General features: G+C 40.5%; 1 protein-coding gene and 1 long non-coding RNA gene across 3 annotated transcripts; one reads left to right on the plus strand and one right to left on the minus strand.

Annotated features, from left to right (window-relative positions):
* Positions 1-4,070: 4,070 nt before the first annotated feature.
* On the minus strand, positions 4,071-11,411 carry LOC121242456. 2 transcript variants are annotated; one of them, XR_005935896.1, is made up of 3 exons: positions 11,142-11,312; positions 4,954-5,017; positions 4,071-4,427 (listed from the first exon to the last, which is right to left on the minus strand). It is a non-coding gene; the product is annotated as an uncharacterized LOC121242456 (long non-coding RNA). The 2 variants fall into 2 exon arrangements; XR_005935897.1 differs by lacking the exon at positions 4,954-5,017 and having other exon boundaries at positions 11,142-11,411.
* A 1,590-nt stretch (positions 11,412-13,001) lies between these two features.
* On the plus strand, positions 13,002-13,692 carry LOC121242409 (heavy metal-associated isoprenylated plant protein 19). The gene is made up of 3 exons (XM_041140276.1): positions 13,002-13,040; positions 13,187-13,271; positions 13,397-13,692. Exons 1-3 carry the CDS (start codon positions 13,002-13,004, stop codon positions 13,690-13,692), a joined length of 420 nt encoding a protein of 139 aa, XP_040996210.1.
* The last annotated feature ends 2,321 nt before the right edge of the window (positions 13,693-16,013 follow it).

The following is a 16,013-nucleotide window of genomic DNA, read 5'->3' on the forward strand; positions in this document are numbered from 1 at the left end:
GGTTAAGGCAAGTATGTGGAGACATAGCTATCTTGAGGGTTTAGAGAGAATGAGAGATCATGTGCTCCTGAGTCCCTGAGGTAATTTAAGGGCACTGAAAGTGCAAGGACTCCCTCGAGACCCAACAATGTTGAAGCATGGGGTCTTGATAGGGAAGGAGTTGATCTCCAGCGCATTTTCAGACAACTCCACCAGTGTCAACCCTACCGACTATCTACCTACCCCTCAGGAGCCTACGTTGTGTAGTGGAGATAACAGGCCCATATTCTACAGGTAGATAGGCCTGGATGCCTTACTCCTCTTTGGTCTCTCTGGAGGGCATGAGTCGCCACGTAGTTGAGATGTTTAATAGCATTGGCGTTTCGTCATTAGAGATTGCATAAAGTCAGGCAGTCGAAGAACTAAACCCGCTCTCCACCCGAGGAGGGATCGAGATGCCTTAGGCTAAACCCGCCCCTTTGGTCCCCCGAGGAGGTAGTTTATCGGACAGCTGAGAAGCCAATCCGCACTTTACCATGAGGCGAATATGAGACGTCTAATGTACCGCTCGAAAAAATAAATAAGTTAATTTAACTCATCCTTGATCTATGAGTATAAAATTTGCAAACCTGGACTGTTTTGCAGGAGACGTGAGGCGTTAGTCGCTTGGAGTTCTGTTTGGTGGAGAAGGAGCATGGCGAGGAGTGAGGCGTTGCTCGTTTGTCGTTCCTTTGTTAGAGATAGCTAATGTCGGGCGGTCGGGATGCCTTAGGCTAGGCCCGCCCCTTTGGTCCCCCGAGGAGGTAATTTTTCAAATAGTTGAGTTCACCATGATGGGAGTGGGGTAAGCTGTCAGGTAGCCAAGAGGTTGGACCCACTCTCCCATGTGAGGGAGGTTGAGCCGTTTGTCCATCTATTGATCCTCATGGGCAGTAAGTTGCCGGACAGCTTGGGACTGGATTCGCTCTCACCTGTTGACATCACAAGGAATGTAAGTGTTGGGTCAAGTCGACGCTGGTGGATAAGTTGCCAGGCAGCCGAGTAGCTAGACCCGCTCTCCGTCGTGAGATGGACGAGATGGCCTTAAGGCACATCTCGCTCTTTACCTCCTGCGGGGAGGTAAGTTACTGGGCAGTTTGAGACTGGACCCACTCCCACCTGTTGACGCTCACGAGGAAGGTAAATATCGAGCAGCCAAGGGTTGGCCCACTCTCTACCGCAAGAGGAATAAAGCAGCCTTAGGTGTAACTCATCCCTTCAGTGCCTCACAGGGAGGTAAGTAGTCGTCGATGGAGATTTCATTGATGGAGATACGTTGATGGAGATTATGTTGATGGAGATTACATTGATGGAGATTACGTTGTTGGAGTAAGGAGTCGAGATAGGCGAGACGTATTTTACCTTTGAAAAGCCACACTTTCATTAATAGAATTTACACTATTAACATGTAAATATAAATTACAAGTCATAAGGTTCTTTCAAGATAAAACTTCCGTAGATGCCCAGTGTCTTATGGGTGTGGACCATGTGCACCCTGGCATCCCTTGGCTTCAACTCTTGCGCGTAACACTCCCGCGCTAAGACCTGTTCTCCTCGAGTTTCTCCTGCCCCCTAAGAGATTGGAAACTTCATCTTCAAGTGGCAGGTCGACGTTATCACCCTTAGACTGTTGAGGGTGGGTCTGCCAATTATGGCGTTATATGATGAAGGAGACTTTACCACTATGAAGTCGATCATAACAAAATTCGTCGAGGGAACACTGCCCGCCAAGACGGATAGTGTGATGGTTCCGACCAGCTAGACTGTGTCCCCAGAGAAACCCTTCAAGGGCATGGGGGTTGGTTGGAGTTAGGTGGCATCTATCCCCATCCGAGTAAAGGCTTCCCAGAATAGGACGTCTACAGAGCTACCATTGCCAATAAGGATCCTCCTAGTGGTGAAGTTGGCGACCAACATAGTCACTACTAGGGCATCGTCGTGCAGATAGAGGACCCCCTCCTCACCGTCCTCTCCAAAGGAAATGATGGGGCAGGTTCGTTTCTCCTATACTTGGTAGGGTGATACTCAGCCAAATACACTTCTCTGTATCTCACTTGCTTAGCGTGCATCTTTCGACTGGATGAGGTTGCGCCTTCACCAGTGAATCCTCCCGCGACGGTTCTGATTTCCCCCAACGATAGCCCTTCTTGATGTGTTGCGCGGGGCAATCATGTTGGGATCCCTGCGCAGCTACCATTTGCCTCGGGCTCCCTTCCCTCCTTAGCCTTTTGACTCTCTCCGCGCATCTTTCCCGCGATCTCTTCCTACACTCCTGTTCTGGCCTCCGGGCAAGTGGGTATCACGACCTTAGCTGCCCAGCCTACTCTCTTTCCTCCTTCAAGGAAAGGCAATCTTCAGTGTTATGAGTGTTGGACCTGCCGATCAAGTCGAAACACTAGGCACTTTGTAAGGGCTTCTTCTCTCCTTTTGTCGTGTGGTCATTTCTCCAGCTTATCTCGAGCCTTGCCTCTAGTTGGTGCTTTCACTTTCTTTGCCGCTTGTTCAATTATTTCCTCATCGACTCGGTCAAGGTCGAAAGTGTGTCCTCAGTGTTAATAAAGTTGTCGGATTGATCCATGAATTCTCGCAGTGTGGCAGAAGTTCTCCTTGCCAACTCTGCCATGAACTGGGATAAGGGCCATACTCCTCCTAAAAGCGCTGCCAAAGTTATCTTCTTGTTCTGGTCATTTGTAGTCATTCGTTTTTTGTTGAACCTGGATAGGTATGTCTTCAGACTTTCTTCTTCCCCTTGCTTGATGGTGAGAGTACGCCGTGGGGCGTCTTCTCACGGCGTACTCTTCTCCGGCTAGCGATAAATTGAGTGAGGAACAGGCGGGCCATTTCCCCAAAGCCGTCTATGGACCTGGGTGCCAAAGACTCAAACCATACTCTCATTGGCCCCCTCAAGGTCAGCGGGAAAGCTCTGCATGCTACTTTTCTCGGGAAACCATACAGAGTCATGTGGGCTCTGAAGGTTTCCAGGTGTTCAAGGAGGTCTCTAGCCCCATCGTACATGTCCATGAGAAGAACCCGGAACTTTGGAGGTAGAGTCACAGCCATCACCTCTTCGCTGTAGGGTAGGCCCATACTGGTGAGCAACTAGTCTACTGATGACAATGTACCCATCTTTCTCGCCATTGCTTCTTATTTCCCTTTAAGGTTACGCAGCTCATCCTGCATGTTTTTTCTTTCTCCCTCTACGTCACCCCACCGTCCTGCGTTTCTAGATCCTACATGCTCATTGTTACTTGGTTCTGCTTCATTTTCTGGCTCGTTGGTGACTACTTTTAGTGTCTCATTTTCTTTTCGGATGGTCTCCACCTCGTTAGTTAGCTTTCCTACCAATTGTTCCATCACAGTGAGCCTCGCTTCCATGTTTGACTTGCACACTTAAGAAAATATAGAGTAGGGGGCCTTGGTGGAGGCCGAGGAGTCTCTGATACTAAGGTTAGTATATCTCCTTAGTAGTTCTTGCGTGAGCTTAGAGGAATCCAAGAAAGTTCTTCGTACCTAGGGGTCAGCTTTTATACTAGGTTTCTGGGTGGGATAGCTCACACCTGGCTTCAGGGAGTCCATGTCACTTAAACTATTCACTTAGTCAGAGTCTTTTAATGTTGTGTGGCGTTTAGGATGGCGTCATTAATGAGGTGTAGAGTCTGGGGGGTGGCGCCATTAATGTGGTGTGACTTCCCGACTCACTTTATCCTACAGACACTCTCTGTTAAACCCCTCCACGTCTGCTGTCAAGAGATCAAAGGTTCTCCATACTTTCCAGACACTTGCATACGCAGGTTTCTGAGGGTAGAGTGTCATTGGGTTGATTCGTGGGTGGATTTTACTCGTGAGTCAAATACTCTGCATATGCCTATTGACTCCTTTTAGAGGAGGGTTGTTTGGCTTGGCTGGACTTGGCCTGGCTCTCTAGCTTACTTCCCCGTGATCCCTCGTGGGCTTGTTATACGGGCTGATAAGGGGGAACCCCCTTACACCGACAATAAAATATCCCCGAAAATAGTCTTTTACTAAATAAAAATAAAAATACTAGAACAGAATACACAAAAAACACACAATCAATCATTATATTTCAACCAAAAAACACAATTACACAAGCAGAAAGTTTAAACAAATTATATCTTTATAGAACAAATATGTTCTAGACAAAGAATTTGGTCGTTACAACATAACAACTGGGGAAACAATTTCACCAACTTAAGTTCACATATTAATCTTAATTACAACAAATAAGAAACTAAGATAACATATTAATTACATAGAACAAAGAAATTGATAGGAGAATGTTCTCTAAAAAGTCTACATCTGCATGCAATCTTATGGTATTCCCCTGTCAATTGCTCCTGCCTCAGCCTCTTTTGGTTCATAGAATGCTCATACATTATCCAATAATAAGGCTGCTGCACACAACATACGTATATATATTAGAGGGGGCATTAGGAAACTGAATAAAATTCCTTTATATATGTATATTATGTTAGAGGCATATATGCACAAACAAAAGATTACTTACGCAAGTTATAGGTAAAACGATGACCCATTCTACGATGAACATGTAGAGTAAAAGGGTATAGCATGTCAACAGCAAACCAAAACATAAGTGTACACAAGCAAAGCAGCACATATGTTTTCAAGCCTCATGTAGAGCAGGGGCATCATCACCAATGCCCACACATCACCTATATATGTGGAGCAGAGCATGATTGATTGCACAAGCAAAAGCTAGTCTCCAAAAGCAGAGCATCACCCTTGCACTAGCAGATGAATTTTTCCTTAATTAATGCAACTCTAACTTCCCCCACTTCCCCACCTACTCAGACCTATATAATATTATATTTACTCATTACATCTGTGAAAAATATTACAGCAGGGCTATAACGTGCCAACTGTGAAATAATAGCTGGAGAGTAACAGAAAACTTACCCGCTTCCCTCAGTGGCGACGGCATGGCTTATTTATGAAAAGCACAAGATGTAACTCACCAAATCTGAGTAGTGCGCGGGCATATCAAGTTCTGAAAAATGTAAACTATTATAAACTGTGTAGAAACCAACATGAAAGATAAGTTAAAATCTCTTGGTGCTGTCCAATCGATTGTAAATGAAGCCAAACATACAAAAGTTTAACGTTTACCATTGACCTTTGATGTGCTTATATCTAGTTGGATATTGACTTATTACTTGAACAATAAGCTGAGTTTTATGCAATTGTCGATTAAGTTTCAAATATCTTTTGTTTAGCCATGACTTTCTCTGGTAGTATTGCTTTCTTTTCCTTTGTATAATTAATTTTTTCTTAAAAGAAGGCACAAGTTGAGATGGAGGTAGTGAAGGTGAAAATGTGAACAGAAAATGGAGTGCATGAAGGATTAGAGAAAATTTAAAATACTGAAAATGGAGTGCAAGAAAATTTTTTGGGCCAAAAGCCAACTGTGTTTAATTGGTAGCTCGTCTAAGAAACCCTCTTCTTGTTTGTTTAACCATCCTCCCATCATATGCTAGACTGATTATTATATATGTGTGTGTCCCTGTTTTCTTCAATGGAACCATTAATTGTTAGCAAATAAAATGAACCCAAAGTATATTTTATCTAACTCGTATTCAAGTGCATCTCATTCATAAAAAAAAAAAAAATTAAAAAAAAATAGAATAAAGAAATCTAAAGACTAACTGTAAAAGGCTAGAAGTATCATGAGATTTTAGTGCATATTGTTAGAATTTAGAGAATTATAATATAAATGGAAAGGCCATTTACCTTGATGCAGGTCTATGATTTCTGTCTATACTTCTAAACAAATAAGGAGTACTTCTCAAAAAGGCACAGCCAAGCACGTCTTAAAACAACTTAATACCCACACAAGTATGACTTGCTCACAATCAAGAGTTAAACATGACTACTGCTATTACTAGGCCTGGGTCTTGAAATACTTTATAGGTTATGCAGCAGGGTGAAGATGACATCAATAGAACCAGCAATTTATTTTACTTCTTAATAAAAAGTAAGTATAATCTTATTGAATAATCAGAAATAAGGTATACAGGCTGCATACGAAAGTATTCTATTGTAGATGGCACGCCTTCTTTTATCTAACAACGTCCAAAAAATAAGGAATGGCAGAGCAAGATCGATGAAAACTCCAGCCCTTGAAAATCTGTCTTCATTTTCTTTTTTAATTAGAAGTAATTTTGGGCTATGTGGTTACTGCACTAAAAGCTATCACAAAACTCAAATAATCTAAGGACCATGAAGAATGAAAAGTACCCTGCTGTTGCTACAAAAGGCTACTCTGCCAGCACTGCAACAGAGGGACATGCAGCCACCACACTGCAAAAACAGGACCAGCGGCCACCATGATAAAGCATAAGGAACCTGCAGCATGCCTTTAGGATGATCGTGCTAATGCTCTACCATTTATGTACATTTTGCAGAATTGTTTGTATAGTAGGAATAGAATCTTAGTTGTCTTTTTCCTCTATCCTTTATCTGTGTACCCATATGTTTTGTATAATATATAAAGGGACAGTGTGTAATGCAGAACATTGATTAATGAAAAGTGTCAAAGATTTTGCTCTCTCTCGTTCCCTTTCTCATTTTCTCTTCTCTCAAGCTACAATTCCAACATGGTATCAGAGCGGGTCTAACCTGCTTCTTTCATTCCTATCATCAAACATCATCTTCATCATCTTATTTGTAGCTTATTGCTCCCATGGCTGAGGCTACAACACAACATAAACCTTCCCCATTTGAGGACCCCAACAACCCCTTCTTCTTGCACCACAGTGACAATGCCAACACCGTGGTGGTCACACCTCATCTCACAGGGCCTAACTACCTCTCTTGGAATTGCTCATTCACCTTAGCCATTTCCATCAAAAACAAACTTGGTTTTCTAGATGGATCCATTAAAACTCCTGCACTCACCAACACCCTCTGCACTCACCAACACCCTCTATGTGCCTTGGCTCCGCTGCAACAACTTGATCCTATCTTGGATTCTCAACTCAATCTCAAAAGAAATTGCATCTAATGTTCTATATGTGAGCTCAACCAAAGAAGTTTGGGATAAGCTTAAAGCTAGGTTTGCACAACCTGACAATGTGCACATCTATCAATTACAACAGCAACTAGGGTCCATCACTCAAGGAACACAATCCGTGAGTGACTACTTTACCCAACTCAATGCAGTGTGAGAAGAACTGCACAATTATAGGCCATTACCCCAATGTTCATGCACTTGTAAAACCTTAGAATCCATAGTAGAAGTCCAACAAACAGATTCAATCTTCAAGTTTTTAATGGGGTTGAATGATACATATGATGCCATTAGAGGTCAGATTATTCTTATGAGTCTCATACCCTCATTAGATAGAGTCTTCTCTCTAGTTTTGCAGGAAGAAAGCAAAGGGAGGCTAGATCCCTTGTGATGCCCCCAAATGAATCATCAGTGTTGGCTGCTTACCATGATCAAGCCAAGAAGAAGGACAAAACAGACATTACTTGTTACCATTATGGCAAGATGGGCCATACAAGAGAGAAATGCTATCGACTAGTTGGATTTCCACCCAACTTCAAATTCACCAAGTCCAAACTTGGGTACTCAACTAATGGATCAAACACTTACTCAGCAAACCAGGTTACTGCCCAAAACCAAGAAAATAATAGCTCGAGTGCCCCACAACTTCCCTTGACTATGGTACAGATTCAGCAGATAGCAGCTCTTCTCAGCTCAACTCAAGGGAGAGGAACATGCCAACCAACCACTCTAGACTGACCTCCAAACAGCCACAGATGCCAAGCCTCCTAGCTATCATTCCTCCAACATGGCAGGTATAACCACTCACATAGAAACTATCTTACAAGCATGCCATCTTTTTCCTGCAAGAAACAATCAAAAATCACACTCACAATGGATCCTCAACACTGGAGCCACAGACCACATGGTCTACTCCATTTCACTGCTCATCACCATCACTTGTAAGAAACACACTCAGGTGCACCTTCCAAACAAAACATATGCTGAGGTGACACATATAGGCACTGTTAAAATTTCAGATAAACTCACCCTCACTAATGTCTTATGTGTGCCCAGTTTTGCCTTCAATCTCATATCTGCCAGCAAGCTCACCCAAGATTCTTCTCTTTGCATCATTTTTCTTGAAAAATTTTGCTTCATATAGGACCTATCTTCATGGATGACAATTGGTCTTGCTAAAGTTTCCAATGGCATTTTAGACTTTTCATGTATCCCACCAAAGGATGAATGTTATTCAATCCCATATTCCTAATGTAAAATGTAATAGTGATATGCAATGCACAATATGTCATTTGGCTAAACAAAAGAGAACCTTTCCATTTGAGTTCCATTTCCACATCTACTCCTTTTGAACTAATTCACTATGACATTTGGGGGCCATACTCCCATCCTTCCATTCAAGGCAATCAGTACTTTCTAACCATTGTGGATGACAAAACTCGAGTCACTTGGGTCTACCTAATGAAGTTCAAATCCGAAACAAGAAATATCCTACAAAATTTCATTCACATGATTAAGAACAATTCGATGCCAAAATTAAGCAAGTGAGGTCTGATAATGGTCTAGAATTTCAAATGACAAACTTCTATAATTCACAAGGCATTTTACACCAAAGAACTTGCATCTACACCCCTCAACAAAATGGGGTAGTGGAAATGAAGCATCAACATCTTCTCTCCACTGCCAGTGCCCTTCTTTTCAAGCTTCCCTTCCACTCAAATTTTGGGGAGATGCTATGTTGACTGCAGCACACATCATCAATAGAATTCCTACACCTGTCATCAACAATAAGTCCCCTTATGAAACCCTATTCTCATCTATTCTCTCCTACTCTCACTTGAAGGTTTTTGGATGTCTATGCTTTGCATCTACTGTCAAGAACCATAGAAGTAAGCTGGATCCTCGAGCAAGAAAATGTATTTTCATAGGTTACCCCCCTGTAATCAAAGGACACAAAGTTTTTTATCTTGAAGATCACTCTTGTTTTGTCTCAAGGGATGTGTTTTTTTATGAGTCATTTTTCCCTTTTCAACACCAAACTTTTGATACCACCCCACCAGCTCAAAACCTAGTCCTTCCAATCTCTATACAAGAATCCATCTCATCTCCCTTCACATCCCAACATTTCACTCCCTCAACCCCTACTGAAACCAGCACCACTGAGTCTACCTCACAAAATGGTGAACACAACCTGCCTCCACCCTCCTCACCTTACACACAATCACCTACCTCTCCACAAATCTTGCAAAACTCACAATTGTCCGTGTGTTTCTTGCCTTAGATGCTACTCTCAATTGGCACCTTTATCAATTAGATTTGCACAATGCCTTCCTTCATGGCAAGTTGGATGAGGAAATATATATGGAATTTCCTCCTGGTTATCATAGTAAGGGGGAGTCCACCACCAAGGGAAAGCTGGTTTGCAAACTCCACAAATCACTCTATGGACTCAAGCAAGCTTCTAGGCAATGGCACTCCAGATTTTCTGAAGCCCTTACCTCCATTAGGTTCCAACCCTCAAAATAGATTACTCTCTCTTCGCTAGAAACAATGAGGATGGTTTCATAGCCTTGCTTGTCTATGTTGATGACATAATCATAGGCAGCTCCAACCTCAAGGAAATTGATAAAGTAAAGGTCCACCTTCACTCTCAATTTAGAATTAAAGACCTTGGCATCCTCAAATTTTTCTTAGGATTAGAAATTGCAAGGTCAGTTGCTGGGATCCATTTGTGCCAAAGAAAATACTGCCTAGAGATCTCAGAGGATACAAGGCTCCTTAAGTGCAAACCAGCAAGCACACCCATTAAAACAAATCACAAACTCTCACACTCAGCTTCAGATTCACTGAATGATCCCTCAAGCTACAGAAGACTTGTGGGAAGACTGATTTACCTCACCATAACTAGACCTGACATCACTTATGCAGTAGGCATACTCAGTCAATTTATGGACAGACCAAGTGAGGTGCACATGCAAGCTACCCATCGAATTTTGAGATATGTGAAATGCTCAATAGGGCAAGGTATACTCTTCTCCTCTCAATGTGATCTACACCTCAAGGCTTTTAGTGACTCAAATTGGGCAGCCTGCCCAGAAACAAGGAGATCCATAACAGGTTTCTGTGTCTTCATTGGTAATTCCTTGGTTAGCTGGAAATCAAAGAAACAAGCAACAATCTCACGCACTTTTGTAGAAGCAGAACATCGAGCACTAGCTCACACAAGTATGGTTAATTTCCTTATTAAAAGATTTTAACATTATGCATACCAAGCCTGCCACCCTATACTGTGATAACCAGTCTGCTTTGCAAATAACCAAGAACCCAGTTTTTCATGAAAGTACCAAACACATCGAGCTAGATTGTTATTTTGTTAGAGAAAAAGTGTTGGCCAAGGTTATCACTCCTTTACATGTTGCTTCAAGGTTTCAACTTGCAGACATTTTCACTAAGGCACTAAGCACTGCAAATTTTCAGTTTTTTGTTGTCCAAGATGGGCATTTTAAATATCTATGCCCATCTTGAGGGGGAGTCACAAAACTCGAATAATCTAAGGACCATGAAGAATGAAAAGTACCATGATGTTGCTACAAAAGGCTACTTTGTCAGCACTGTAACAGAGGGACATGCAGCCACCACACTGCAAAAGCAGGACCAACGGCCACCATGATAAAGCATAAGGAACCTGCAGCATGCCTTTAGGATGATCACGCTACTGCTCTACCATTTATGTACATTTTGCAGAATTGTTTGTATACTAGGAATAGAAACTGAGTTGTCTTTTTCCTCTTTCCTTTATCTGTGTACCCATATGTTTTGTATAATATATAAAGGGACAATGTGTAATGCAGAACATTGATTAATGAAAAGTGTCAAAGATTTTGACCTCAGTTTCTCTCTCTCATTCCCTTTCTCATTTTCTCTTCTCTCAAGCTGCAATTCCAACAAGCTAGTCCAACAAAAACCTCAAAATCATAACACAAAACCACAAAATCAAAAGACCATTATGTTTAACCCTAAAATTCTAAAATATTCAGGAAAAAGCAAACAAAATCTCAAAATCAAGAAGACCTGATACCTGTTTGAGTTGCTGGTTCTCATCCAAATCCATATAGGATTTAACTGTTCACTCGATGAACCCTAATCAAGGAGCTGGCTCTCTGTCACACTCGGGAGAGAGAGAGAGAGAGAGAGAGAGAGAGAGTATCGGCTAGGGAAGAAAGAAATAATGGGGGTTATCTTCAAACTATTTGTAGCGGTTCATCATTGCCGCAAGTACTATAAGTTTGTGATTTTAGTAGTTTTTTCAGCAGAATTATTTGCGGCAAAAAAAGTCACCGTAAAAATTCTTTTTATTGACAAATTTTGCTCAGAACGTGATCTCTTTTCGAAGGGCTTTTTTTTTTTTTTTATTCACGGACAATTTTTAGGACATTAGCTAAGTATTTGCCACCATAGGTAAATCTTGGAAAAAAAACTTGTGGGAAATGGACAAATATGTTGTAGTGACATAAAGGTGCAACCATGAATCTTAATTTCTTTGTTCTAATTTGCAATCAAATGTTTGCCAAATCAAATTTGGTGATCACTCTCTAAAATGCAAAACCAAGGGTATACCCAACTTTTTATAAGCTATGCTATGTTGTAAATTGCATATGTGAAGAGTGTGCTCTAATTTGTGTTAGAGTATTTTTTTTTTTTCAGTTTTTTGTCGTCTCTTATTTGTAAGCTTAGAGATTTCCACATATGTGTACTTAGTCAATGTGGTCAAATATAGTTCTAAACTTTTCTAGTTTTAATTTTCTGCAGTGTTAAGCTTTTTTAGTTTTACTTTGGGATTCTTTTGCTTTCATCTCTACTTAAATGTATATTATTACCGATATTAGTGTAATGGTAATATATTATGCACATTTTTTGTATTTTACATATAAGGTTATAATACTGTTTTACTAGTATTTTTTTTTTATTTCATAAAAGACTATTTCCGACAAAGGTAAATCGTCGGAAATATTTTTTTGGTCGCAAATGCATATTTCTAGCAATTTCCACTGCGACAAATAAGTATTTCCGACCCCAGTTAACCATGGTTGGCATATTTTTTACGATGAAAGTTTCCACTTTTGCGAGGAAAAGAATTGTGGGAAAAGAGTATTTCTGACATAAATTTCACTCGTAGCTTTAAGTACTATAAGTTGTCGTGCATTTCTGAGGAGTCAACTACAACTTGAAATGGCGGAAAAAAATTATTTTAGACAAAAATATAGACTAATTGTCACAAAATCACTCGTGAGAAAAAGGCTAATTTGTTGTAGTGGTATATAACTCATCTATTAAATAACATTTATGAATGTGACCTTTTGCCAAGCATTTAAGCAACATCTTTAAAAAAAAATAGAGAAATAATATTTACAGTTATAGAATGACAAATATTGCCGCACACTCATTTTTAAAAAAAAAATAGTAAATATGGAACTAACATAAAAAAATTAATTTTTTAATAATATCTCATTCCTCTTTTAGAAAGAATATGCGTCACTTGCACAATTCATGAACCGTACATGATTACACAAAAAACTAATGCTTAAGGAGAGAGTTTGACTTCTAAAATATAGGCTGTAATTTGTATTTGATATTGCTTGTCTAATTTTCTCTGATTCGGCAGTTGATACGTGATGGGCAATTCAGGAAATGGAATTCCTTAATTACCCGTCTTAGTTTAAATTAGTGAGTAATTCGGGGGCAAAATTATTTTCCGACCCAGCATTATAGTCGGCTTGTTCGTAAATTGCTCTCTTTTAAGTTTTAACTGCCCCCAACCAATGGCTGGTCAGTTACTAAATTACCCTTATCGTGTAATTAACTTAAAAGGCTAATTAATTTTCCACATTAAAATTCCTTGCATTGATCATTTGCTTATTCTCTTCAACAGTTAGTTTCGATGGCAAAGAAGAAGAAAAAGGACGTCGAAGCAACCAAAGTAATTATTTCTTTAAAATATTATTTTTAACACCATTAATTAAGATCTTTTCTTTTTCCTCTTCTTTATCTTTGAGATATTAGAGGCAAAGAATCACGTACAAAATAATTTCGTCCTTGATCTCTTTTTATGTTCTCAAATATCAGGAAGTTGTTCATGCGGAATTTAAAGTTTCAATGCACTGCAATGCGTGTGAAAGAACCGTTGCCAAAGCCATCTCCAAGTGTAAAGGTACGTACGTGCTCTTTCTTCTCTCCATTGATCTCTTTCTTTTAGCGAATTAATAAACGATTACCGGTTAGTTATTTATGTTAAGTTTTTTTCTTGGATTAATTAATGTTTTGCATGGTTTGAAGGGGTGGAGAAGTTTACGACAGACATGAACAACCACAAGGTTGTGGCAACGGGCAAGTTTGATCCTCAAAAAGTGTTGAAGAAACTTAAAAAGAAGACAGGGAAGAGAGCAGAGATCGTAGTTAACAAGGAAAAGGCGCCTGCAAGCAGCACTGCTGAATCAAACGGATCAGAATTATCCGTACAACCAAAGGTTGCTCCGGATGATCCACTATTAATAATGTTTGATTATTGCAAAGAGAACGAACTGCTAATGATGTTTAGCGATGAGAACCCCAATGCATGTACCATTATGTAGATCAGTTCGATCGATCGAGTTTCACATGAGATATTGAAACTGCATGCATGCATGCGGGCAGACGTCGGGTACGTGTTTATTTATGCAGTACCAGTGCGTACGTATTTCGGATGTACATGATTTCATTCATTTACTAATCAAGAATAACATGAAATATACATTTGGAGCCCTAGTGGTTGGTTTGATTTGACCCTTTTTTGTTTGAGAAAAGTTTCAAGCCGGAACCGGTGTAAACTTAATTAGAATTACACCAGCCAATAAACAATGGCTATGTAGGAGACTCACTTAATTTACCATGCATGGGTGTGCACAGAAAGCAATTCTTTCTCATTTTCCAGAAACCTTCCTTTCAGTTGTCTCTCTCCCTCTCTCGCACTCTCTCTCTCTCTCTCTCTCTCTCTCTATCCAAACAAATCTAGTTCGTAGTATTTCTCAACACTCGCTCTCTCTATTCAAACAGATCCCACTCGGAACCTTAGTACAGCCGATGAGGTCGCCAGTTCAACGGAAGCAGCAGTAGTATTTCTCATTCTCCAGAAGAAGCCCTTTCAATCTTGGTCTCTCTCCCTCTCTCGCATTCTCTCTCTCTATCCAAACAGATTCAGGTTGGAATAGAGTTCCCATTTTTCTATCCAAAAAAGAGGTTAAAGTGCATGGGAACTAGGTGAAGGTTGATATCCTGATCTACAATTAGAATATGATCATATGTTTATGATCGGGCAATCGATTAAGAGGGACCGATCGAAGGCCGATAGGCACTTCTCCTTCGAGATATATGGGCTTGAGACATGATATAGCTTGATTCTAACGTACACACCATATTGTTCAATGGCATTTGCAAAATAAGAATAAATTGGTTCAAAACTCATGGAAAACCTGTTCAAATGGGCATCAACCGCTTTCGTCCCTTCGAGTTGGCCACAGGACAACAACCTAGGATTTTTTCTATGGATTTTTTACTCCCTTCTTGAAAGCTCCTGGTGCGGCGACTATAGAAAGAGAGGTGAAAACACTGAAGAGAGGGGAAAAAACCTAGGTATCGGGTAGAGTTCGCCAAAAATTCCTACGGATTCACTGGAACCATTTTTATTTCACTTTTGAAGAAATTCTTATGTGTCATCTCTGATTAGATGGTGTAAAAGGTGTAAATGCACCCACTCCTGCTGCCAGCCACTCCCTTTTTGTTTTCAAATTTTTTTTCCCAAAATACTAATTATTTCTTCGGAACGCCATTATATATTCTCCAAGAGATCATCTACGTATCGATAGAAATTAAAGACATACAAGTAGGCCGCCACATGCAAGAAATAATTGAATTGGAGAATGTTTTGATTAGTCAACTATCCGAATGCTATTGTAAATGAGACAGCGAATGTGCGCGTGGTTCTTATCGTTGGGGCATGCATGTTTGATGCATTAATATTATTGCATGGTCGATCGATTGATTGAGTGGACACGATCATTTGAACTGTGTTGGTCTACAAAGTTGGGCTAATTTCAACAAACAAATTAATGCATGATTTTGGACGGCTTGTTGGCCGATTGCATGCATGTATTAATTTGGACCGGAAGGGTTTATTTCAACAAGACGGCGGCGATCGAGTCATGACAAAACGGCAATGCATGCAATGCCTACATATTTCCGTGGGCGGCGGTGGGCGGCCAACCCACTTAAATGTTTGGTTTTATCAAGAGATGATAGACGTCTTTTTCTTAATTTGTTGGCCACTTTGGACTTTGGAACAGTTTGGATGCGTACGTACATGACTACATTTGAACCGATCGACACTGGAAAATAATCTGTGACGAAGCTGGGGATGCCTTTGGCCAAATCTGAAATGACCCTAAAGTTTCTCATGTGTAAGCTGCCATCAGCTAGCACCAAGAACGAACGAATTATTACGAACGTACATGATATATTATTTGCGGATTCCGTGTCGGCAACAGACTGCATTATTCTTCAATATTAATGGACCTCTACTGGTACGTGTTGATCATTATATATCCACTCGACGAGACAAATTATTAGGTGTGTGGGGACTCCATATGTATGTATATTAATGCATGCTGTCAATTATAGTAGGATTTCTTTCTTTTTCTATGATTTAAATTTGGTGTGGACATGCCACTTGACCATCATGTATTGCAAAGCCATGGAAATGTCAACCCTCCACTTATTATTGACAGTCTCGTACACTTGGACAGGGGTGATCACAATGCAGTCATGTGAAGACATGACACACAAAAAAGGCGTAACAGACAGAACAATTCATTGCCAACCTGATCATATATACTACGTACCTCTTTAGTTAACCACCTCA

The sequence above is a fragment of the Juglans microcarpa x Juglans regia genome, chromosome 1D, assembly GCF_004785595.1.
Source record: "Juglans microcarpa x Juglans regia isolate MS1-56 chromosome 1D, Jm3101_v1.0, whole genome shotgun sequence".
Lineage (NCBI taxonomy): Eukaryota > Viridiplantae > Streptophyta > Magnoliopsida > Fagales > Juglandaceae > Juglans > Juglans microcarpa x Juglans regia.